Source organism: Mandrillus leucophaeus, unplaced genomic scaffold, assembly GCF_000951045.1.
Source record: "Mandrillus leucophaeus isolate KB7577 unplaced genomic scaffold, Mleu.le_1.0 Scaffold60, whole genome shotgun sequence".
In the NCBI taxonomy this organism is placed as follows: domain Eukaryota; kingdom Metazoa; phylum Chordata; class Mammalia; order Primates; family Cercopithecidae; genus Mandrillus; species Mandrillus leucophaeus.
The window spans coordinates 1,534,904-1,558,888 of record NW_012106475.1 but is presented as its reverse complement, the minus strand read 5'-3'; the positions used below and the strand labels follow the sequence as shown (position 1 = coordinate 1,558,888).

General features: G+C 38.4%; 1 protein-coding gene and 1 pseudogene across 1 annotated transcript in view; both read right to left on the bottom strand.

The window, feature by feature from the left end:
- Nucleotides 1-23,985, bottom strand: part of WDHD1 (WD repeat and HMG-box DNA binding protein 1) — a 94,844-nt gene that overhangs the window by 42,002 nt on the left and 28,857 nt on the right. Inside the window, exons 8-15 of the mRNA XM_011999691.1 lie at nt 19,905-19,997; nt 18,195-18,301; nt 17,816-17,957; nt 12,953-13,160; nt 8,372-8,559; nt 6,178-6,362; nt 4,311-4,552; nt 1,907-2,044 (exon numbers count right to left, since the gene is read on the bottom strand). Of these exons, the coding sequence (XP_011855081.1) occupies nt 1,907-2,044; nt 4,311-4,552; nt 6,178-6,362; nt 8,372-8,559; nt 12,953-13,160; nt 17,816-17,957; nt 18,195-18,301; nt 19,905-19,997 (1,303 nt within the window). The remainder of the gene's footprint in view (nt 1-1,906; nt 2,045-4,310; nt 4,553-6,177; nt 6,363-8,371; nt 8,560-12,952; nt 13,161-17,815; nt 17,958-18,194; nt 18,302-19,904; nt 19,998-23,985) is intronic.
- On the bottom strand, nt 22,918-23,787 carry LOC105553634 (annotated as a pseudogene).

The window sequence follows — 23,985 nt, the reverse complement described above, 5'->3', positions numbered from 1 at the left end:
ATACTTAAGTCCCCATGAGATAGAGTTGACTGGTGATTTAAAATAAGGTACTCCTGGGCCAGGTGCAGTGGCTCACTCCTGTAATCCCAGCACTTTGAGAGGCCAAGGCAGGTGGATCACCTCAGGCCAGGAGTTCGAAACCAGCCCAGCCAACATGTTGAAACCCCATCTCTACTAAAAATACAAAATTAGCCAGGTGTGGTGGCACGTGCCTGTAGTCACAGCTACTTGGGAGGCTGAGGCATGAGAATCACTTGAACCCAGAAGACAGAGGTTGTAGTGATCTGAGATCGCATCACTGCAGTCCAGCCTGGGTGACAGAGTGAGACTCTGCATAGAAAAAAATGCAAACACAAAAACAAATAAAATAAGGTACTCCTCAGCGTGTTTCAGATCATCTGTCATAAGCCTCTAGAATTTGGTCTAAAATAGCACTTATCCAAAATAAATATCATGTGAGCCAAAAGTGTAATTTTTAATTTCCTAGTGCCACATTAAAAAAGAAAAATGGCTACATACCATGTATCTGAACAAAAAAATTAAATGAAAAAATTTAGGCTGGGGGCAGCGGCTCATGCCTGTAATCCCAGCACTTTAGGAAGTCAAGGCAGGTGGATCACCTGAGGTCAGGAGTTCAAGACCAGCCTGGTCAGCATGGTGAAACCCTGTCTCTATTAAAAATACAAAAATTAGCCGGGTGTGGTGATGCAAGCCTATAATCCCAGCTACTCAGAAGGCTGAGGCAGGAGAACTGCTTGAACCCAGGAGGCAGAGGTTGCAGTAAGCTGATATTGCATCATTGCACTCCAGCCTGGGCAACAGAGCAAGACTCCTAATTTATTCCTTAAAAAAAAAAAATATATATACATATTTAAATAGAGATGGGATCTCACTATATTGTCCAGTCTGGTCTTGAACTCCTGGGCTCAAGTGATCCTGCTGTCTCGGCCTCCCAGAGTGCTGGGATTGCAGGCATGAGCCATCATGCCAGCCAAAAAAAAATTTTTTTAAAGAAAAAAAGGGTGAAATTGATGTTAATAATACATTTTATTTCATTGAAGGTATCTCAAATATTATCATTTAACAGGTAATCAATGTTAAAAAATTGTTGATTTTTATATCTTTTTCATGGTAAATCTTCAAAATCCAGAGAGTATTTTATACATACAAGCACATCTCAGCCATATTTCAAGTGCTCAATAGACATACATACTAGTTATTGTAATAAACAGTGAAGTTCTAGAAAATTCTAAGTTTTGTGTATGATCTGCTAGAAAAGACACAACTTATTATTGATTTGTATCACCTCCTTGCTATTTAATAAACTTTCAGAAAAACATATTTTCCTCTTTGTAAGTTTTCTAATGAGAATTCTCATGAAGAGAGATCTTAGCCGGGTGCAGTTCCTCACGCCTGTAATCCCAGCACTTTAGGAGGCCAAGGTGGGCGGATCACTTGAGCCTAGGAGTTTGAGACCAGCCTGGGCAACATGGCAAAACCCTCTCTCTACAAAAAATACAAAAATTAGCTGGGCACGGTGGCATACACCTGAAGTCCCAGATACTAAGGAGGCTGAGGTAGGAAGATAGCTTGAGCCCAGGAGGTGGAGGTTGCAGTGAGCTGAGATCATTCTACTGCACTCCAGCCTGGACAACAGAGCCAGACCCTCTCGCAAAAGAACATAAAAATAAAAGCAAGCTCTAGTACATAAAATAATGGCTACCTTGCCTAAAGACTGCAGTTCCCAATTCTGCCAACATATTAAAATAGAAATTTAAAATATAAAATAGAGATAATTTATCCTTAAAAAAATCAGTTAGGAATAAAACAATGAAATAATTTTCTTCTTGAAGAATATCTTAACACTTTATATTATACTTGTTTTTTTTAAACAAATTTATCTTGCCTTCAGCTGAAAACCCAATCCATGCAAGGTAGGATTTCCTTGTAAGAGGAAGAGGGTCACCATGCACAATTTGTTTTTTCTTTTTCCCCAGCTCTAGCAGTTGAACTCCAAGGCACTGATCCCCATCAAATCCTGTACCTAATGAGAAAATGTAAATATAAATCAGGCATTAAAGGTTATCCAACTATAATGCAGTCTACATTATTTTCTGTGAATTGATTTTGTGGTAAATTACTAGACTGACTAGCGCTACTTTTTATGAATAACCCATCTAACTGAGGCATCATTCAGGTATCAGAAACAGAGTAAGATGTTACACGGACTATTCACATAAAGTCCTTATAAGTGGGCATTTATTCACTCAAGAAATATTTACAGAAAGCTTACTACATGCCAGCATTGGCCTTGATCCTGGAGCTACAGCAATAAACAAAGTCACTGCTCTCATTAAATTCAAATTTCAGGTAGAAGACAAATTAAAAAACACAAAATGAACAAAAAAAGTTATCAAAAAGTTAAAATAATGTGATACAGAATGTCAGAGTGGTTTGTTACACTGGTTAGTCAGAAGTGGCCTCTCAGAAAGTCAAGTTTAAGTTAAGACATGAACTGCAAGCTGGAGCCTGCCATGCAAACATTAGGGAAGGAACATGAAAGTGGATGGAGGGAACAGCTAATGCAAAGTCCTAAGGCAGGAAGAATAGAGGGCTCAAAGAACACAAAGAGGCAGTATGGCCAGAACATGGTAATGAGAAACAATGGTAAGACATGAGGTTGAAGAGGCAGGCAAAGGTCAGATTATACGGGATCAGTAGATCACTTTGACAGCTATCAGAAGTTTGACTTTGATTCTAAAAGTGAAGGAAAGTCAGAGAGATTTGAGAAAAGGAGCATGATCTATGTTTTTAAAAGATTACCTAGGCTGCTGTGTGGAGAATGGACCATGGAAGGCAAGAATTGAAGCTAAAAGACTAGTTAGGAGACTACTATGACAGTCCAAGAGATGACATCTAGGTTGCATTAGCGGAAGAAATGAAAAGAGACAAATTTAGAATGTGTTATTCCATAGAATTGACATCATGATATAATTTTACTGTTGGAGCTGATGCAGGGGAAATCAAAGATAATTTTCAGATTTTTGGCTTCAGCCACTAGATTGCTAGTAGGCCATTTACTAAGATGGGGAAACTACGTAAGAAGCAAGTTTGGAAGGAAAAAAATCATTTTTTATTGTGAGTAAATTAAGTCTGAAATGTCTGTCCAAACTCTAAATAGATTTCAAGTGGGCAACTGGATGTGTAAGTCTGGAGACACAGGAGAGGGTAGGGTTGGTGCTATCAACTTAAAAGTCATAGACACTGAGATGTATTTAAAGCCATGGATTATGATAAAATTCCCCAGGGTGGTTTCTCAAACTGCATTTTTTTGACCTATGAGTCATGGAATCAAGTTTAAGTTGCAACTAGCATTTAAAAAAATGAAATAAAAAAATTTAAACTGAAATCAAAGAGTAAACATTGTCTATGAGACTTTTATTTCAGTTACATTTGCAGATATTTATAGAACAGTTATACAGAATATATTTCTTTTCTTCTTCTTTTTTTTCTTTTTAAAATAGAAACAGTGGCTTGCTATTGTTATCCAGGCTGGTCTTGAACTCCTGGGCTCAAGTAACCCTCCCGTCTCGGCCTCCCAAAGTGCTGAGATTACAGGTGTGAGCCACCACACCTGGTCCAGAATCTATGAATCTATGTCTTACTGTGGCAAAGCAGACAAAAAGACTGAAAGACCCTGACCTAGAGAGTAGTAGAGAAAAAGGGGATACACTCCAGCTAAAAGGTAGAGACAACAAAAAAGTAAAAAGGGAGTTGCCAGTGAGGAAAAATATTGAAAGTATGATGTCACAGAAGTCATGAGAAGAAGGTATTTTCAATGGAATTATTTTTTTAAAAAGCACAGAGATTATCAGTTACCTTGATAAGACCGTCTTAGCATAATGATGGGGACTGAAGAAAGACATGAGGGGAGGAAAAGGAGGCAGCAGCTTTTAAAAAGTGTCACATTCAGAGTTGTTTTGGCCCTTCCTACTAGGAGTTATTTTTATGGAATTTCAATGCTGAAAGTTCTCTGGTAGTGCTTGCCAAATGGTAAGATTTAGACATGGAAGTAATTAACCAAATTCCACCTTGGAATTCTCTCTATAATATAGTTCTATTAATAAAACATTTTCATTTTTATTGATACTAGTAAACACAACAAAATTCTCTACATGTAAAGATCACACTGATTCAAAAGGAAGTATATAATCCAAGACAAAAAGAGTAACAAAAACGCAAAAAAGCTCAAGTGATTTCCATTTTACTTCAAGTCATAGTAAAATCATAAAAGACCGAAAAGAATCTACCTCTGTGATAAACAATGAAAAGCTGTTCTCCATGTCCTGCCATTGACACCACAGGTCCAGCAAGGCTGAATACCTCTTTCTGAACCCCTCCAATAGTAAACAATCGAAGAAGCAGGGCACTAGTTGCGGCAGCAGCCCATCCTTGACCAAGACATATGGCTTCGATATCCTCATTCTGAGGCAAGTCTATTATCCACTCTTTGCTTGAATCCCAAGAACTAAAGTGCAGGCAGTGAAGCTTGCTAAAAATTAAAACAAGACAAAAACAATCAAACTTTCATATGAGAGAGAGATATATATATAAAATAAGTAATCATGATATTCAACTACAAAACTAAATAGTTTACTTTCTATTACACACGGCATAAGAAGTTGCTTTAAAAAAGTAATTATGAAATACCCTTAAAATGAAATATATTATCTTTCCAGCCTTTTTTCTTTGCACATACATATATGTAAGTTATTATTATATGAAATGGAGTTTTGCTCTGTCACTCAGGCTGGAGTACAATGGCATGATTTCTGCTCACTGCAACCTCCAACTCCCGGGTTTAAGCAATTCTCCTGTCTCTTGCCTCAGCCTCCCAAATAGCTAGGACTACAGGTGGGTGCCACCACATCTGGTTAATTTTTGTATTTTTAGTAGAGACACAGTTTCACCATGTTAGTCAGGCTGGTCTCAAACTCTTGACTTCAGGTCACCTGTCTGCCTCGGCCTCCGAAAGTGCTGGGATTACAGGCATAAGACACCGTGCCCAGCCTGAAGGCTACGAATTTCAAGTCACATAGAAGACAGAGTAAAATCCATGAAGTGTATCAGTACTATAATCAGCTGAAGAAGAGATCAAGAGAGGGCAATCTCTTGATTAACAAAAAGCTGAAAAAATATTTTCTTTTCTTTTAAAAAGAAAAACATTCTGCATCCATTGCTTTCCCATCATAATTTTTTTCTTGACATCTATCTACCTATTTATTTACCTACCTACTTATCAAAACATGTAAACATCCAAAACACATTAAGTAGAAAAAGCAAACGGGTGACTAGTACATTTTTTGGTTTGTTTTTCCGTTTTTTTTTTTTTTTTTCCTTTCTCGAAGAGAGATTTTAAATCTAATCCATAGTGACAAAAATGTAGATTAACAGTTGGCCAAGGCTAGGGTTGAATTAAGTGCAAAGGGATATAAGAAAACATTTTCAGGTGATAAAGACACAATGACAAATATCTAGACTAATAGTTGGCCAAGGCTAGGGTTGAACTAACTGCAAAGGGATATAAGAAAACATTTTCAAGTGATAAAGAACATTCTATATTTGACTGTGGTAGGGGTTATGTGTATATACACCTTTGTGAACTCATCAAATGGGTTCATTTTATTGTAAATAAATTACATTTCAATAAAGTAAATTAAAATAAGGGAGGTTCAAATAGAAAGAAATCTGGAAGGATACATATCAAATTGTTAATAACAGTTATATCTCAGAGTAGAATTCTGAGAGGAGCTTTCATTTTCTGAAACTTCTATACTGTATACTGTTTTTTTTTCCTCTACAATGTACGTATATTACTCTTACAATAGCAAAAAAAAAAAAAAGCACTTAACAATGTAAAAAAAATCCCATCTCTTGCATTACCAACCATGCCATGTCATTTTGCTATGTAGTTAGAGCGTGTAATGAGGGAACCATTAGGGCAAAAACAGACATATGTTCTGAGGTATCTTGGGTGTGCTGGTGTTTGTACCAAACTCTTCTGAAATTTCATACTACAAAAAATAAATTTTGTTTTATTAACTTTTTGTCTTTAATTTCAACAACTGTATCTAACAGTTTAACAGTGCCAAATTCTTCCTAAAATCTTGAGTTTACCTTGCTAGTTCATCAGTGCTTTCACATGCCAACAAAATAGCTTCGTGGGAAAGATCTGCTATTGTATAATTCAAAGTGTTTGATAAGTGTGTTGCATGGTGTATGGAGGAATCATGGAACTCCACATCTATCGCATTGTCTTGCTCATCATTATAGCAGCGAATAATTCCAATAGAGTTCCACACCTACAAACAGGTAAGATTAAATATAAGTCTGAGAAAAACTGAAGCTCCTAGAATCAGTAAGCCACAGTAGTACAAATTAACAAATATTATAATTAAATCTGTATTAAGATTTAGGTTTTGGGAGCTACTACATCTCATCTATCTCTAAATAGTTTCTGACAGGAGTCATAATACCGGAGCTACAATTACTTATTATTTTCTTCATGAGAATAAGATACATATATACTTATTAATTAGCAACTGGAGTATTTAATAATATTTAAAAATAAATTACATGACTGTTCCTTTAAAAGTACATTACAGTTGGTCTTTGAACAACCAAACCATTAAATTCCTCAAAAGAAACATTTCAAAAATGGAGTTTTCTTACAAATATGAATGCAAATAACAACAGACTTTTTTCCTATTCTAACTAGTTATTCTATGATAAAATAAATATATACATTTTAAGAAAACATAATTTTTTTTTTTTTTGAGACAGAGTTTCGCTGTCACCCAAGCTGGAGTGCAGTGGCATGATCTCGACTCACTGCAACTTCTGCCTCCTGGATTCAAGCGATTCTCCTCCCTCAGCCTCCTGTGTAGCTGTAGTTACAAGTGCGTGCCACCACATTCAGCTAATTTCTGTATTTTTTTTAATAGAGATAGGGTGTTTCACCATGTTGGCCAGGCTGGTCTCCAACTCCTACCCTCAAGTGACTCGCCCACCTTGGCCTCCCAAAGTGCTGGGATTACAGGCGTGAGCCACCACGCCTGGCAGAGGCAACATAAATTGATACCACTTGGAAATCTTATCTTGCACTGATGTCCATTATAGGCTCCTACTTGGCCCTAGAGTTTCTAATAAAATTAGTGCCAATATTTTATTTAATATAACTATAAATAAAATAAAATTTTATTTAATGTAACTATAAATAAAATATTGACACTAATAAAAAAATTAAGACCTATCACTTGATGACTACTGATAACAATAAAAGGTTTTATTAATATTAATCACCACCCTCAATCTTTACATAAAAATTTATGCCAGGCCTATACTTTTAAAAAGGCAAAATCCTCAGAGTGGAAAACATCATATAACCAACACAGAAATACTAAACTTTTTAAGAGCTCAGGCCAGGCGCGGTGGCTCATGCCTGTAATGCCAGCACTTTGGGAGGCCAAGGCGGGTGGATCACAAGGTCAGGAGATCGAGACCATCTGGCGAACAAGGTGAAACCTCATCTCTACTAAAAATACAAAAATTAGCCGGGCATGGTGGCGGGCACCTGTAGTCCCAGCTACTCGGGAGGCTGAGGCAGGAGAATGGCGTGAAACTGGGAGGCGGAGCTTGCAATGAGCCGAGATTGCACCACTGCACTCCAGCCTGGGCAACAGAGCGAGACTCCGTCTCAAAAACAAAACAAAACAAAAAGAGCTCAAACCTAAGGCAAAAAGCCAATATATTCATTTTGTCTATTCATGAAATATATATTTAATGTGTACTGTATCATACCTTGTTCCAAATCCTAAGAACATATCAGTACACAAAACAAAAATCTTTATCTTTGTGTAGCTTACATTCTGGTGGGTGGTGGGGTGAGGAAAAGGGGCAGATATTTCCCCCCATAGTACTTACCACCTTCTAATATACTATTAGTTGCCTTCTAAGAAAACACCTCCTTACTAGAGTTTTGGAGTCAGTATAATCTTCTATATAACAACGACTATGAAGAATAAGGTTTGAAAGTATTGCCAAGAAACAGTGCAAGATAGTAATATTTACTTATGTTCATTTAATGTCATTTTGGAAAGCAGAATTTTATTTAACGTCATTTTCAATAAGGTTGAAACAAGATTAAAACTGTGAACTAACCATAAAATAAACTAACCACAAAACTATAATCAACCAAAGTGCTCCAGGCTACTTAATCAAAGTTTTAAAAAACATGTTTTATCCAAAAAAATTACCTATAGTAAGAAAAAAGTGCTGAAAACCTTCTAATAAGTGTAGATCCAAGGCTTACCATGAATCTGTGAGTGAGATGCAAGGGTGTAGAACCTGACTGAAATGGCTTTTGCCTGGGAGTTGGCATGGGTCCATCATAAAATGGCCTTTGGGATGTTACAAGTGGTAGATTGTGAATGCTGCCTTCCTGACCATCTTCCTCCTCCTCTTTGAGAAGACTAGAACCAGTTTTTAGCATTGAAATATCTACAACACAAAGGATCATAATTAAGGGAATCACGAATACCAATGATTTGTAAAAAGGAAAGCATTATGGAATCTAGTAACTTTTTCATTCATATGCAATGACACTGACATGCTATTTGCCTCTTTCACTGTGTTAAAGAGATGCAGTGATGGTGCAAAAGCAAAGGTGGGTAAAATTCCTGGTGCCCTGGCACCAATCAAGGCAGGGGCACCTAACTGTATTAGTCATTACCGCATTGTTAACCGCTACTCACTTGCAGTAAAAATATTAATTTTATTAAATCTTGACACTTATACAGTTTTTTTTTAAAGTTGTGTGCTAAAATGAGAAGTGTGATGGCTGTCTTAAAAAAGTACTTATGCAATTATTTGAGTTGTAAGCTGAATTAAGTGATTTTTTTTCACAGAACACTACTTTTACTTGAAAAACAAATGCCAAATAAACTATGGTTATGCAGAATTGGATCTTTGGCAAACATTTTCTCAGAAATGAATGAAGTGAACCTGTCAATTAAGAAAAAATAACTGGCAGAATTTGTTGCCAATGACAACATTTGAGCTTTCAGGCCAGGCGCAGTGGCTCACACTTGTAATCCCAGCACTTTGGGAGGCCAAGGAGGGCAGATCACTTAAGGTCGGGAGTTTCATGTTGACCAGCCTGGCTGGTCAAATATAAAATTTTGTATTTTAGTCTCTACTAAAAATACAAAAATTGTATTTTACGCCTGTAATCCCAGCACTTTGGGAGGCCGAGGTGGGCGGATCACGAGGTCAGGAGATCGAGACCATCCTGGCTAACACGGGGAAACCCCGTCTCGACTAGAAAGACAAAAAAGTAGCTGGGTGTGGCGGTGGGCGCCTGTACTCCCAGCTACTCGGGAGGCTGAGGCAGGAGGATGGTGTGAACCCGGGAGGCGGAGCTTGCAGTGAGCCGAGATCGCGCCACTGCACTCCAGCCTGGGCGACTGAGCGAGACTCCGTCTAAAAAAAAAAAAAAAAAAAAAAAAAATTAGCCAGGCATCGTGGCACATGCCTGTAATCCCAGCTACTCAGGAGGCTGAGACAGGAGAATCGCTTGAACCCGGGAGACTCTGTCTCAAAAAAAAAGAGCTGGGCACAGTGGCTCATGCCTGTAATCCCAGCACTTTGGGAGGCCAAGGAGAGTGGATCATTTGAGGTCAGGAGTTTGAGACCAGATTGACCTACATAGTGAAACCCTGTCTTTACTAAAATACAAAAATTAGCCGGGCAGGGTGACGGGCACCTATAATCCCAGCTACTCAGGAGGTTGAGGCAGGAGAATCACTTGTACCCAGGGGACAGAGGTTGCTGTGAACTGAGATCGCGCCACTGCCTTCTAGCCTGGGTGACAGAGCAAGACTCCCTCTCAAAAAATAAAAAAAAGAAATCTGAGCTTTCAATTAAAAATTAAGATATTGGAAAGCCTCTATTTGCCATTATGAGCTTCACAACTTTCTAATACTTAGAAACTGCTGATGAGATTGGTAACAACACTAGCAGATATAATTTATAGGCAGGTGCTATGACTCATGCTTGTAATTCCAGCACTTTCGGAGGCTGGGGAGGGAAGATCACCTGAGGCCAGAATTTCAAGACCAGCCTGGGCAACAAAGCAAGATTCCATCTCTATAAAAAATAAAAAATTAGATGGGCATGGTGGCATGCATCTGTAGTCCTAGCTACCCAGAAGGCTGAGTGGGAGAACTGCTTGAGCCCAGGAGTTCAAGGTTATACTGAGGTGCATACCACTGCACTCCAGTCTAGGTGACAGAGCAAGACGCTATCTCTAAAAACAAAAATTAATTAATTAAAAACAACATATAATTAAAAACAAAAACAAATACTTTATATTAGATAATAAAAAGTGTCAAAATAAAGATCTATAAACTTCAGTGAACCAATATTATCAATTCATATGTTACAAAATTAAACATGATTTTAAAAAATCCATTCAACATTCAAGTCAGATCAATGAATTTTTTTATTTTGTTTTATTTTTTTCTGAGACAGGGTCTTGCTCTGTTGTCCTGCCTGGAGCTTACTGTTGCAATCATGGCTCACTGCAGCCTTGCCCTCTCAGCCTCGAGAGATCCTCCTACCTTAGCCTCCCAAGTAGGTGGGACTACAGGCACACACTACCACACCTGGCTAATTTTTAAAGTTTTTTCTAGAAAGAAGGTCTCACTATGTTGCCCTGGCTGGTCTTGAACTCCCGGCCTCAAGCAATCCTCCTGCCTGGGCCTCGCAAAGTGCTGAGATTACAGGTGTGAGCCACCATTCCCAGCCAGACCAATGAATTTTAACATAATAGAGCCGTAAGAGTTCACTGAAGTTTTCAGATTACACTTTGCAAGTAATCTTTAGGAAACGATCATCTTCTGAGTCTTGGTGCAACATCAAAGAATATCCACAATTAGTTGAATGTGCTATTAAAAGATTTCTTAAAATACTTCTCTCTTTTCATATTACATATTTATGTGAGGCCAAATTTTCTTCATACACTTGAAACAAAAACAATGCATGGCAATAGACTTAATCCAGAAGGAGATGAGAGAATCCAGCTGTCCTCTATGACAGACATTACAAAGATTGCAATGCCACTCTTCTCACTAAATTTTTTTTGTTCTTAATAAAAAAGTATTCATGTTTACGTGAGTTTATTGCTATTTTTAAGTGAATAAATATTTTTAAATTTCTGAATTTTAATTTCTAATATGTAAATGACAATAGACATAACTCTATATAAATAAATGCTCTCTGAAGGGTCCTCAAAATTTTTTAGAGTATAAAGGCTACTGAGACCAAAACATTTGAGGACTGTTGTTCTATAAACTCTATATGACTTTAAACAGCACAACATAGCACTGCACATTGGCATTTTACTTGATAATGTTCAAGTGTTATTTTAGCATGTGAGTTGTTACAATAAGCACCCTATTCAAAGATTTTAAATTACCATCTCAATTTCTTTAACAATACAATACTATTCAGGTTATCTATTACTTCTTGAGTTAGCGAGGTAGTTTGTGTCTTTCAGAAAATTCGTCCATTTCATTTAAGTTGTTAAATTTATGGGCATAGTTATTCATAATATTTCCATTATGCCTTTGATATTAATAGTAGCGCTGCCATACAGACAAATAATGTGAGTTACAGCTGTAATTTTAAATTTTCTAATAGCTATGTTTAAAAAGTAAAAAGAAAACAGCCATAATTTTAATAATATAGTGCATTTAAAATACATATTATCATTTCGACATGTACTATGTATACAAAATTTTCCAGGAGTTTTACATTCTTTTTTTCATATTGTCTTCAAAATCTGGCTGCACTCCATGGTAAAACCCCATCTCTACTAAAAATACAAAAATTAGCCAGGTATGCTGGCGTGTGCCTATAATCCCAGCTAGTCAGGAGGCTGAGGCATGAGAATCACTTGAATCCGGGAGGCAGAGGTTGCAGTGAGCCAAAATCACACCACTGCACTCCAGTCTGGGTGACAGAGAGAGATTCCGCCTCAAAAAAAAAAAAAAAAAAAAAGGTCTGGTTGCACTCATAACATATCTCAATTTGAACTAACCACATTTCAAGTGCTCAACAGCTACATGTGGCTAGTGGCTACTACATATTAGATAGCACAAATCTACAGATCTATAGTGATGGCCCACCCTTCTTTCATTCTCTATGTTAGTAATTTGTGTCTTCTCTTTACTGATCAACCACGATAGATATTTATTAATTTTATTGATCTTTTCTTTTGAGATGGAGTCTTGCTCTGTTGCCCAGGAGGGCATGCAGTGACGCGATCTCAGCTCACTGCAACCTCCGCTTCCTGGGTTCAAGTGAGCCTCTTGCCTCAGTCTCCTGAGTAGCTGGGATTACAGGCATGCATCACCACATCCAGCTAATTTTTGTATTTTTGTAGAGACAGGGTTTTACCATGTTGGCCAGGCTGGTCTTGAACTCCTAACCTCAAGTGATCTGCCCATTTCAGCCTCCCAAAGTGCTGGGATTATAGGCATGAGCCACCATGCCCAGCCTTATTGATCTTCTCAAAGAACCAGCTTTTGGTCTCATTGACTTTCTCTATAGTTTGTTGTCTTTTTCTGTTGTCAATTTTATTGAATTTTGCTCTGCATTATTTCCTTCCTTCTATTTGCTTGGGGTTTAGTTTTCTCTTTTTCTAGTCTGCCACAGCAGAAGCTTGGATTATAGATTTGAAACCTTTTTTAACAAAGTCCTAATGCTATAAAGTTTCCTCTAAGCACCATTTTAGCTACATTCTACAAATTCAATAATGACTTTAAGTGTTAATAAAAAATCCAAAATATTAATCAACAGGATAATCACATGCACAAAGTCAAATTCTTACCAACTGAGTTTTCATCATCTTCTAGGATGTGACTTCGTTGTCTAAGACGACCTGAAGCCATCATGAGGTCATCATCCTCATCATCATTTATAATCCCTTTTGAAAAAGAAGGGATCTCGACTGCATTGTCATTTAGAAAATCACCAGTATTACTCATATCATCACCATCAAAAAGATCATTGTAATCCTTTTCCACTCTGCTAGATACCTTGAACAAATTAATACAAATTATAAAAGTGAATGATTTAGAAAAACTCAATTACTAAAAAGGTAATCTTTTAATATGCACCTATAAATTCTACCAAGTAGCAAACTCACTGAACAGATAAGAATAATTAGTAAATGTATTTATAAGAATTGTATTTATATTTACACGATAAGACCCAGTTCTTATTTCAAATGCCTTATAGTCTGGGGATGGGATAGGAGTATAGGGACTGACACGTAAACAAATACAGTGTATGCCAAAATATAAAATAAGATTTTATTCCTCAGAAGTCATTTCCCAGCAAAGTCACATTAATGTGATAAAGTTCCTATAAAGTCTCTCATATTGTAAGACATGCTCTCATTTACTTTTATTTTGAACAAGATACTGCATAAGAAACATTTTCTTTATATTATCTCAGTTAAAGTTACTGTTTTGATACTTATAAAAATAAAGTGATAGAACCAATAGAAAAACAAAGAAGGTAGGCCGGGCGCGGTGGCTCAAGCCTGTAATCCCAGCACTTTGGGAGGCCGAGACAGGCGGATCACGAGGTCAGGAGATCGAGACCATCCTGGCTTACTAAAAAATACAAAAAACTAGCCGGGCGCGGTGGCGGGCGCCTGTAGTCCCAACTACTCGGGAGGCTGAGGCAGGAGAATGGCGTGAACCCGGGAGGCGGAGCTTGCAGTGAGCTGAGATCCGGCCACTGCACTCCAGCCTGGGCGGCAGAGCGAGACTCCGTCTCAAAAAAAAAAAAAAAAAAAAAAAAGAAGGCAAAGAAATGCTACATAAAGCCCCGGCATGGTGATTCACACCTGTAATCTCAGAACTTTGGGAAGCCGAAGCACGTGGATGGCTTGAGCCCAGAAGTCCAAGACCAGCCTGGACAACATGATGAAATCTCATCTCCACAAAAAATTAGCCAGGCATGGTGGCATGGGTCTACAGTCCCAGCTACCTGGGAGGCTGAGGTGGGAGGATCACCTGAGCCTGGAAGGTCGAGGCTACAGTGAGCCATGATCTCACCACTGCACTCCAGCATGAGTGACAGAGTGAGACCCTGTCTCAAAATAAACAAATTTTTAGATCACTTTAAAAAGTGAAATGGTAAGCAGATACACTGGAAAGATCTCAAGTTACTCCTATAGGATGAATAAAAACTCTACAAATGTTAAGCCAAAGGAAATTTATAGTTTGGTATAAAAGTCTAATGAGAACACCATTAACAGATTAAAAAGTATTACATCATAAACCTTTTATTTTCATTTATTTATTTATTTATTGACAGAGTGGAGCCTCGCTCTGTTGCCAGGCTGGAGTGTAGTGGTGCGATCTCGGCTCACTGCAACCTCCGCCTCCTGGGTTCAAGCTATTCTCCTGCTTCAGTTTCCCAAGTAGCTGGGACTACAGGCGCGCGCCACCACGTCCAGCTAATTTTTGTATTTTTAGTAGAGATGGGGTTTCACCATGTTGGCCAGGATGGTCTCGATCTCTTGTCCTTGTGATCCGCCCGTCTTGGCTTCCCAAAGTGCTGGGATTGCGGGCATGAGCCACTACGCCCGGCCTTTTTTTTCTTTTTTGACACAGAGTCTCACTTTGTCACCCAGGCTGGAGTGCAGTGGCATGATCTTGGCTAACTGCAAACTCCATCTCCCAGGTTCAAGTGATTCTCCTGCCTCCGCCTCCTGAGTATCTAGGATTACAGGCCTACACAACCACACCTGGCTAAGCTTTGTATTTTCCGTAGAGATAGGGTTTCACCATGTTCGCCAGGCTATTCTTGAACTCCTGACCTCAGGTGATAAATCCACCTCGGCCTCCAAAAGTGCTGGAATTATAGGCGTGATCCACCATACCCAGACCCTCATAAACCTTTTAAATGGAAGTAAACATAATTGTGCTCTGAAAACTGATGTTTAATAAAATGAGATGAAAAAGTATTTCTAAATCCATAAATTGAAAAATACTTCATATGAGTAAATTAATAACTAAGTGCTATAAGAAGATATTTAACCAATCCATTTATAATCCTAAAAGTTTACGTACTCAAGTTGGTAAAAAACTGTTTTTAGATTTTCTTATTAAAAAAACGGGGAGGTCAGGCGTAGTGGCCCATGCCTGTAATCGTAGCACTTTGGGAGGCTGAGGTAAGTGGATCACCTGAGGTCAGGAATTTAAGAACAGCCTGGCCAACATGGTGAAACCCCATCTCTACTAAAAATACAAAAAATTAGCCGGGCGTGGTGGCAGGTGCCTGTTATCCTACCTACTTGGGAGGCTGAGGCAGGAGAATCGCTTGAACCCAGGAGGTGGAGGTTGCAGGGAGCCGCCATCGCACTCCAGCCTAGGCAACAGAGGAGACTCTGTCTCAAAGAAACAAAATTTTTTTAATGGGGGACTGTGCCTCATATTTATGATGAAGGCGATAAAATGTTCACAGGTGTGAAATTAGCCCAGCTAATTTTTGTATTTTTAGTAGAGTTGGGGTTTCGTCATGTTGGCCAGGCTGGTCTTGAACTCCTGACCTCAGATGATCCACCGGCCTCGGCCTCCCAAAGTGCTGGGATTGCAGTTATGAGCTACCGCGCCCAGCCAAGAATTTTTTTCTGAATTCACTTTTTGTGTTTACCAATGTTACACATACATATATATTAGTTGAAAAGTTTTACAAGGTGTGCCATGAAAATAGCCCTCTCCACAGCCCCAACTTACTTCTCTACAGAATAAATCTTTCCAACTCTTTTAGTTGTTTCTTTGCTACTTCTTCCACACCTGTAAATCATATTCTAGCAGAATTTTTTTTTTTCACTTTTAATCACTGTGTTTAACAGATCCTATTAACTTCTATCTATGGAAGATGAGGATTTGGTACCCTTTCACAACCACCCCAACTGCCATGCTTGCATGTACACTATTCTCCGACCCCAATCCTCCCAATATAGATAGATACATCCTCCTTGTGGTTCAATCAATATACAGTATTTAGGTTAATAAGATCATGCAAATGTTATTCACAGCTGAATAAAAATAATAGCCAACACTTTTAAAGTATGTCAAACTTATGAAGTGTGCTAGACACTGTTTTAACTATATGTAATTCACTTAATCCTCCCAATAACCCCAAGTGGCTGGCATTATTCCTATCTTTTAACAGATATAGTATACTACGATCACTTCTCCTTTCTTTTACAACTTTGCTTTCCCTGGAATTAAGAAACTCTCTCTTTACATCTTTTCTCTTAGACAAATTTGCCAAAGATGATTTTCCCAATCTCCTGCCTGAAACACATAACACTGGCTGACAATGTTCTGAGAACCTAGTAGAACTGAGACAGTCATTTCAACACTCAAGTATCTAATCTTTCATTTAATCCTCTGTTTTCAGTACAGTATTTCCCCCTTACCCAAGACCATTCAACTGTAACCAGTGTCCCTAGACCAAGGACAGTCTATTTCATCTTTTCTAAAAAAACAGATCTCCAACATTCTGCCAGAATGCATGTGAAGACAGGGGAGGGCAGGTACTCAGCTTTGAACACATATGTTGAAACTAGAGGACTCTACTTGTTTATTAAATCACCTCTCCCGTTTTCGGCCCCACTTTTAGAAGTACCTAGTGCTACCAAATTCTGAATCTCTGGGGATTCAGTGAGGCAAACTGAGTAGTACCTCAGCTTCCAGAAACTAGTTTTAGAATTCAACTTTTTGAGAAGTTGAAGTGAGTTTCCAATCATCCTTCTATTCTCTAGCCTCCCTTTTTTAATTTTTATTTTTTAGATGGGGTCTCACTGCCATCTAGGCTGGAGTGCAGTGGCATAATCATAGCTTGCTGTAGCCTCAACCTCCTAAGCTCTAGTGATTCTCCCACCTCAGCCTCCTGAGTAGGAGCATAAGACTACAAGCACACACCACCATACTTGCCTAATTTTTATTTTTTGTAGAGATGGGGTCCCACCATGTTGCCCAGGCTGATCTCAAACTCCTGGGCTCAAGATATCCTCCCAAAGTGTTGAGATTACAGGTGTGAGCCACTGCAGCAGGGCTCAAAATTATTTTTATAATCATCCCTTCAACTGTCTTCTTAAACCTTATGGGATTATGCATTCAAAAAAACGCCTTTAGAATAGTCTTTGTGGGAGTTCCAGGAGGGACAGACATAAAGGCATGTATTAAGTCTGCAATCTGTAATCAGAAGTCTAAACTAAGACTTGAATATAAATAGATACATCTACTAGGCAGGGTGAATAACGAACAAAAGCAAGAAGGTATAAAACAAGGTGCCTGTTTAAAGTTGCTCAGTAAAGTTGTTTGGCTAAGCACAGGAGGTGTATGAGTAGTTCTAAGAGTTAAGGCTAATTCAGAGTAGATATAGTTTGCAGGCCAAACTGAGATCTGATACAAAATAGTATTTAATGAAAGGTATTCCTTGGAAAGGCATTATATATAGAGAAAAAAGTTTCTTAGTAAAATACACTTGGGAGACATCGGGTTGAACAAGTAAGAAGTTTTCTTACTATAGATTACTACTCAGAATCTACTATAGTAACATGAAAAGTAATTTTCCAAGAATATAAGGCAGTTTGTGGTGTCTTCCAAATCCATATGATCACAGAAACATTTTGGAGAAACCGTTGTACCATACTTCTTTTTACCTTACTGCTTGATGTCTTTCCACTGGGGTCACAAACATTCTCTAGAAGCCCTAGATTTCCTTCTGCATCAGTATATGATATTCGACCACAAGTAGGATGCCATGCAAGACCACAAATTGCATAACCTTTCTCATGTTTCACCCTAAAAATTAAAAAGTAGTTTCTAAAAATACTGTCAAGAAAAATATAAACTGTACATTTCTTTAGGTAAATTTTAGTAAAGATTAAATGACTTTTGACAATAATTTATAAATAATATAAATTTAATTATATTTTCATTCTGACAATCTGATGGCAAATTTGAAATGTTTCGAAATAAAACAAACACAAAACTAATAAAGATGAGCAAAGAAGAGACAAAAGATATACTAAATCATACCTTTCCATGCAGTCTTTGGTTTCCACATTCCAAACTATAATTAGACCATTAATACTACCTGCAGCTAAATATTGCCCACAGGGAGACCAGGTTACTATATTGAGGGTCTGTAAAGAAAAACAGTCAATAAATAATGATTTTGTAAAATTTCAAACTAAATACTCATTTTATTACCAAATTCAATTTTCTTTACATTTTTTTTTCAAGAATTTGGAGAGCAATCAACCAAATTCAAATGTTTATATCCCTGTTCCATATTATTTCTAATTATATTTGATACACAAATGACAAGACAAAGTTTACTTTTTTTTTTTTTTTCAATTTTATAACTTTATTTGATGTATTTGACGATCAGCGATCAGTTTCTCATCCACACTGACTGTAGATTTTTGAAAGTGGTAACAGGTACATAGGTAACCAAAGTATAGAGCTTATTTGGTGAATCTTCATCTTCATTACGTTTTCTGGACAGCCGCACATGGATTCGGTATGGGACATTCCTTATTCCTCTGGCCCAGACAGCTTTGTTGAGCCTAGTATCAATGCGCACATCTGGAGTTCCCATCTCCTTCATGGCAAATTTCCGAATCTCTTTGAGTGCCCGAGGGGCATGCTTCTTGAAAACCACTCCATGGATGCGCTTGTGAATGTTGATGGTGTATTCTCGGGTCACCATCTCGTTGATGGCAGAACGGCCCTTTTCCTTCTTGCCACCCTTCCTTGCAGGAGCCATTCTGCCAGGTCCAAGTTGGAAAGGAAGAGCCCCGAGGTATTGTAGAGTTTGCTTATTTTCTAACCTTATTTTTCAATAATATTCAAGTATCACTATCAGCTATTACTTTATCATGAAAAAGTTATACTGGAACAATTTTATTTTATTTTTAGAGTCAGGATCTTGCTCTGTCACTGAGGCTGCAGTGCAGTGGCAGTGGCACCATCATTATTCACTGCAACTTCCAACTCTTGAAGCTCAAGTGATCCTCCTGCCTCGGCCTCCCAGGTAGCTAGGACTACAGGCACGCACCACTACACCTGGCTAATTTTTTAGTATTTTTTTGTAGAAATGGAGTCTTGTTTTGTTGCCCAGGTTGGTTTCGGATTCCTGGCCTCAAGCAATCCTCCTGCCTCAGTCTCTCAAAGTGCTGGGATTACAGGCATGAGCCACTGTGTCCAGCCATTGGCACAATTTTCAAAGCAAAACCTAAAACCTAAAAAATGTTATTATCCTAGAAAGAGAGACAATTCAAGACATTCTCTTAGCATTCACAACCAAGATGAAGAAAACTAGTAAGTGAACTTTAATAAGCCGTTGATGACCTACTGGGCTTACATTTCCTTAACTGTAAATATCTGTGCATGTAAAAGAAAGAGAAAACAGACCAACAACCTTTCTTGCTCTAAAATTTCAGAGTCCATGATCACAAGTCTCAGTGAAACTTACTTAACAATAAAGGCTAACTACTGATAGCTTTAGAATAACCTGTGCTAATACGATGCAAGGGTTAAATTTGACTTCTTATAATAAAGACCTATTTCGTATCCAGTTATGATTAAATGAAGAAAGGATGAGTTTCTTGCTTTGAATGAAGAAAGGAAAACAACAGCCAGTTGTTTTCCAATTCAATAATATTTAACTGCAACTGTATTCAGGCAAACTATGCATTAACTGCTCCTTATAGCCCACTGAAAGTGTCACTTTATAAAACCTACCTGAGAGATGAAATTATCTGAAAGATCAAATTGATGACTCCAAGTTTCTCTTCTATATAGCTTAACAGATTTTTCCACAGGAATTGCCAGTAACTATTAGAAAAGATAAACAACTTAAACAAAAGTTTACATTAAACTGAACTTGAAGACGGAAAAAGACACAAAATTCATTCAGATAAATTTACAAGACATAAAAGCAAATTAGTTTTTATTGTTTCTGTTTTTAAGAGACGGTGTCTCACTGTGTTGCCCAGGTTGGTCTCCAACTCCTGGGTTCAAGGGATCTTCCTGGCTCAGCCTCCTAAGTAGCTGGGACTACAGGCATACACCACTGTGCCAGGCACAAACCTGTATTTTAACTGGCAACTAATGAAACTCAGAATATTACTTAAAACTTCATTAAGCAAAAAATAGATGATAATTTGTCATGGGAAGAGAAAAAAATAAAGGTGATCACTCTATTGCTTGCACCAAAAAATGGAGAACTTGTAATTACTAGTACTTTTAGTAAGATCACTTTTTCCTCCCACCAAAAAATGGAGAACTTGTAATTACTAGTACTTTTAGTAAGATCACTTTTTGCCCCTACCAAAAAATGGAGAACTTGTAATTACTAGTACTTTTAATAAGATAACTTTCTGCCCCTACCAAAAAATGGAGAACTTGTAATTACTAGTACTTTTAATATGATAACTTTCTGCCCCCACCAAAAAATGGAGAACTTGTAATTACTAGTACTTTTAATATGATTACTTTTTTCCCCTCCAAGAGATAGTCTTGCTCTGTCACTCAGGCTGGAGTGCAGTGGTGTGATCATAATTCACTGAGCCTCAAACTCCTGGGGTCAAAGGATCTTCCTGCTTCAGCCTCCCAAATAGCTAGGACTACAGCCCAACTAATTTTTTTCCTGGTGTGTGTGTGTGTGTGTGTGTGTGTGTGTGTGTGTGTTTTTTTTTTTTTTTTTTTTTTTTTTTTTTAAGAGATGGGGTCTCGCTGTGTTGCTCAAGCTGGTACTGAACTCTGGCCTCAAGTGATCCTCCTGCCTCAGCCTCCCAAAGTGTTGAGATTACAGCGTGAGACACCGTGCCTGACCTTCAATACTACTTCTTAAGGAATCTAGGCCCTTCTAATTTAAAAATTCCTCCCATTTGTTGGAGGAAAATAAAGACAGAATCCTTCAAATATCTTGAAAAACAAGAAATGTATCTTCTTATGCATTCTTCTAAAGAAACTGATTAGTCGAAAAAACTGTGTATTCATTCCATGATTATCCAAAAAACAATTAGTAATATATAATAAAATCTTTATTTTAAATAATTTTCAATTAGATTTTTTTGTAAGCAAAGAAAAAAATACACACTACATTTCCTTGAGCTCAATTATCACTTTACTCTAGAATGTACATTGTTAAAAGTTCACATGGGCTAGGTGTGGTAGCTCAGGCCTATAATCTCAGCACTTTGGGAGGCTGAGACAGGCAGATCACTTGAGCTCAGGAGTTTGAGACCAGCCTGAGTAACATGAGACCCTGTCTCTACAAAAAATAAAAAAATTAGCCAGCCATTGTGGGCGCGTGCCTCTAGTCCCAGCTACTCGGGTGGGGGACTGAGGTGGGAGGATGTAACTGAGTCCAGGAGGCACAGGTTTCAGTGAATCATGATCATGCCACTGCATTCAAGCCTGCGCAACAGAGTGAGACCATGTCTCAAAAAAAGGAAAGAAAAAATAATTTTAAAAGCCAATTGTGTGTGTGTGTATATATCTACAAAAGAAAGAAAAACAAACTATATATTTTTATATATATATTGCCCAGGCTGGAGAGAAGTAGTGCCATCTCAGCTCACTGCAACCACTGTCTCCCAGGTTCAAGCAATTCTTCTGTCTCAGCCTCCCGAGTAGCTGGGACTACAGGTGCGCACCACCACGCCTGGCTAATTTTTGTATTTTCAGTAGAGGAAGGGTTTTATCACGTTGGCCAGGCTGGTCTCGAACTCCTGACCTCAGGTGATGCACACACCTCAGTCTCTCAAAGTGCTGGAATTATAGGCGTGAGCCACTGTGCCCGGCCACCAACAGTATATTTTTTATGTACACTGTCTGCTCATGTCTTTGCTTATCTTTCTAATGGGTTTTTATTGATTTGTAAGAATACTTTGCATACTATGGAAATTAGCTGTGTTTTATTGTTTCAAACTTTCTTCCCCAGTTTGTCATTTGTACTGTGACTATAATATTTTGTATCATGCAAAATTATTTACTTTTTACATGATCTACTTTTATTTTCTGAAAAATTTCGAAAGAATAGAAAAGTTGAAATAATAATATAGTAAATACCTATATACAGACTCATCATGTGGAAGAAAGCTTCCAAGATGGTCCTCAAAGATTCCCACTTCCTGGTATTCATATCCTTGTGCTAATACGTTTGCTAAATCTCCTTTTCTCTACCTTTATATACACTAACTTTCCATATACATTTGGGTCTATTTATCTCTTTAACAGGTATGTGTCTATTCATAACTCAATAGCAAACTTTTAATTCTCATAACTTTGTTTTATTATCTGATTGAATTAGATTATTTCCAACACTTCTTTTTCAAAACTTTTCATTTTCCACATGGATTTTCTCATTTTTTTAAGAAACCAATTGTTTATTTTCTTTTTTGAGATAGAGTCTTGCTCTGTCACCTGGGCTAGAGTGCAGTATTATAATCTCGTCTCACTGCAACCTCCGCCTCCCAGGTTCAAGCAGTTCTTATGCCCGAGACTCCCAAGTAGCTGGGATTACAGGTGTGTGCCACCACGCCCAGCTAATTTCTGTATTTTTAGTAGAGACAGGGTTTTGCCATGTTGCCCAGGCTGGTCTTGAACTTGTGGCCTCAAGTGATCCACCTGCCTCAGCCTCCGAAAGTGCTGGGATTATAGGCATGAGCCATCAAACCCGACCCAATGTTTATTTTCCATCAACCTTATTTCCATGTTGCTTCAGAGCCTGTGCAAGAACATCTTAAGATCACACAGTGGTTGTCCTTATGCATTCAGTGGTCTGAGCAGTGGGGAGCCACAAACCAGTCCTCTGTGGCAGGCCGAGCACACCAGTTTTCAGGAGGAAATTGCTAAATAGGCACAGAGGACACCTGCACACCTTCAGACCAGTCTGCAACCTCAGGTTGAGGAGTACCGAACTCAGGAGTTGGAGCAGTCCATTCACCCTGAAATTCCTCCTGGGTCACAGCCTTTTTAGCAGCAGCCTGCTCTTCTTTTTCAATCTCTTCGGGAACTCTATAGAAGCAGAGATCAGGCATGACCTCCCACAGGAAATGGTGCCACGCATGTGAACTTCCTGGATCGGCATCTACCACATCAATCCCACTGAGTGAGCTCCCTTGCTGTTGCATGGGATGGTAGTGTCCACACAGCACAGAGGAAAATCTGTGTGACACAGAGCAATAAGTAGGTAGGTTAACATAAGTTGCCTCTGTGAGAGGCTGGTATTCAGCCCTGGGATTAGTCATTATAAGAAGCTGTGGCTCCTAAAAGACTGCCTGGATCTGGTTAGTGAAAGCTCCAGGAGTGAAGCAGCCAGCAACTGGAGTGACTCCAGTGGCAGCAGCAAACTTTAGCATGGCCCTCTGGCCAGTATTCCCGGATGATATGAGACTGACATCGGTAGGGTTTTCAACAGCAACAGTGGCACAAGCTCCCAGCAGAAGCTTCTCCCAGGTCCTCTTCAGATTTATGATGTAGATGCCGTCACTTTTTATTTTATAGATGTACTGTTCCATCTGGAAGACAAAGCTGGTGCTACCTAAGTGGGCTCCTGCTGCAGGAACTTAAGGACATCCTCCTCCTTCATTTGCAGGACATCGAGGGTTCTAGACATTGTGAAAGTTTCCCTTTAAATTACGATGAGAATCCAGAATATCATATGGACCCTTCTCTGGGTAGCGTGGAAAGCCCACATGGGCTTTAGAATCAGCTCAATTTGGTCCTCCCAGACATCTTATTGGTACTTTCATTTTATTTTATTTTATTTTATTTTTTTCTAAGAGCCTTCAGGTAAGATATTTTATTTTTGAGG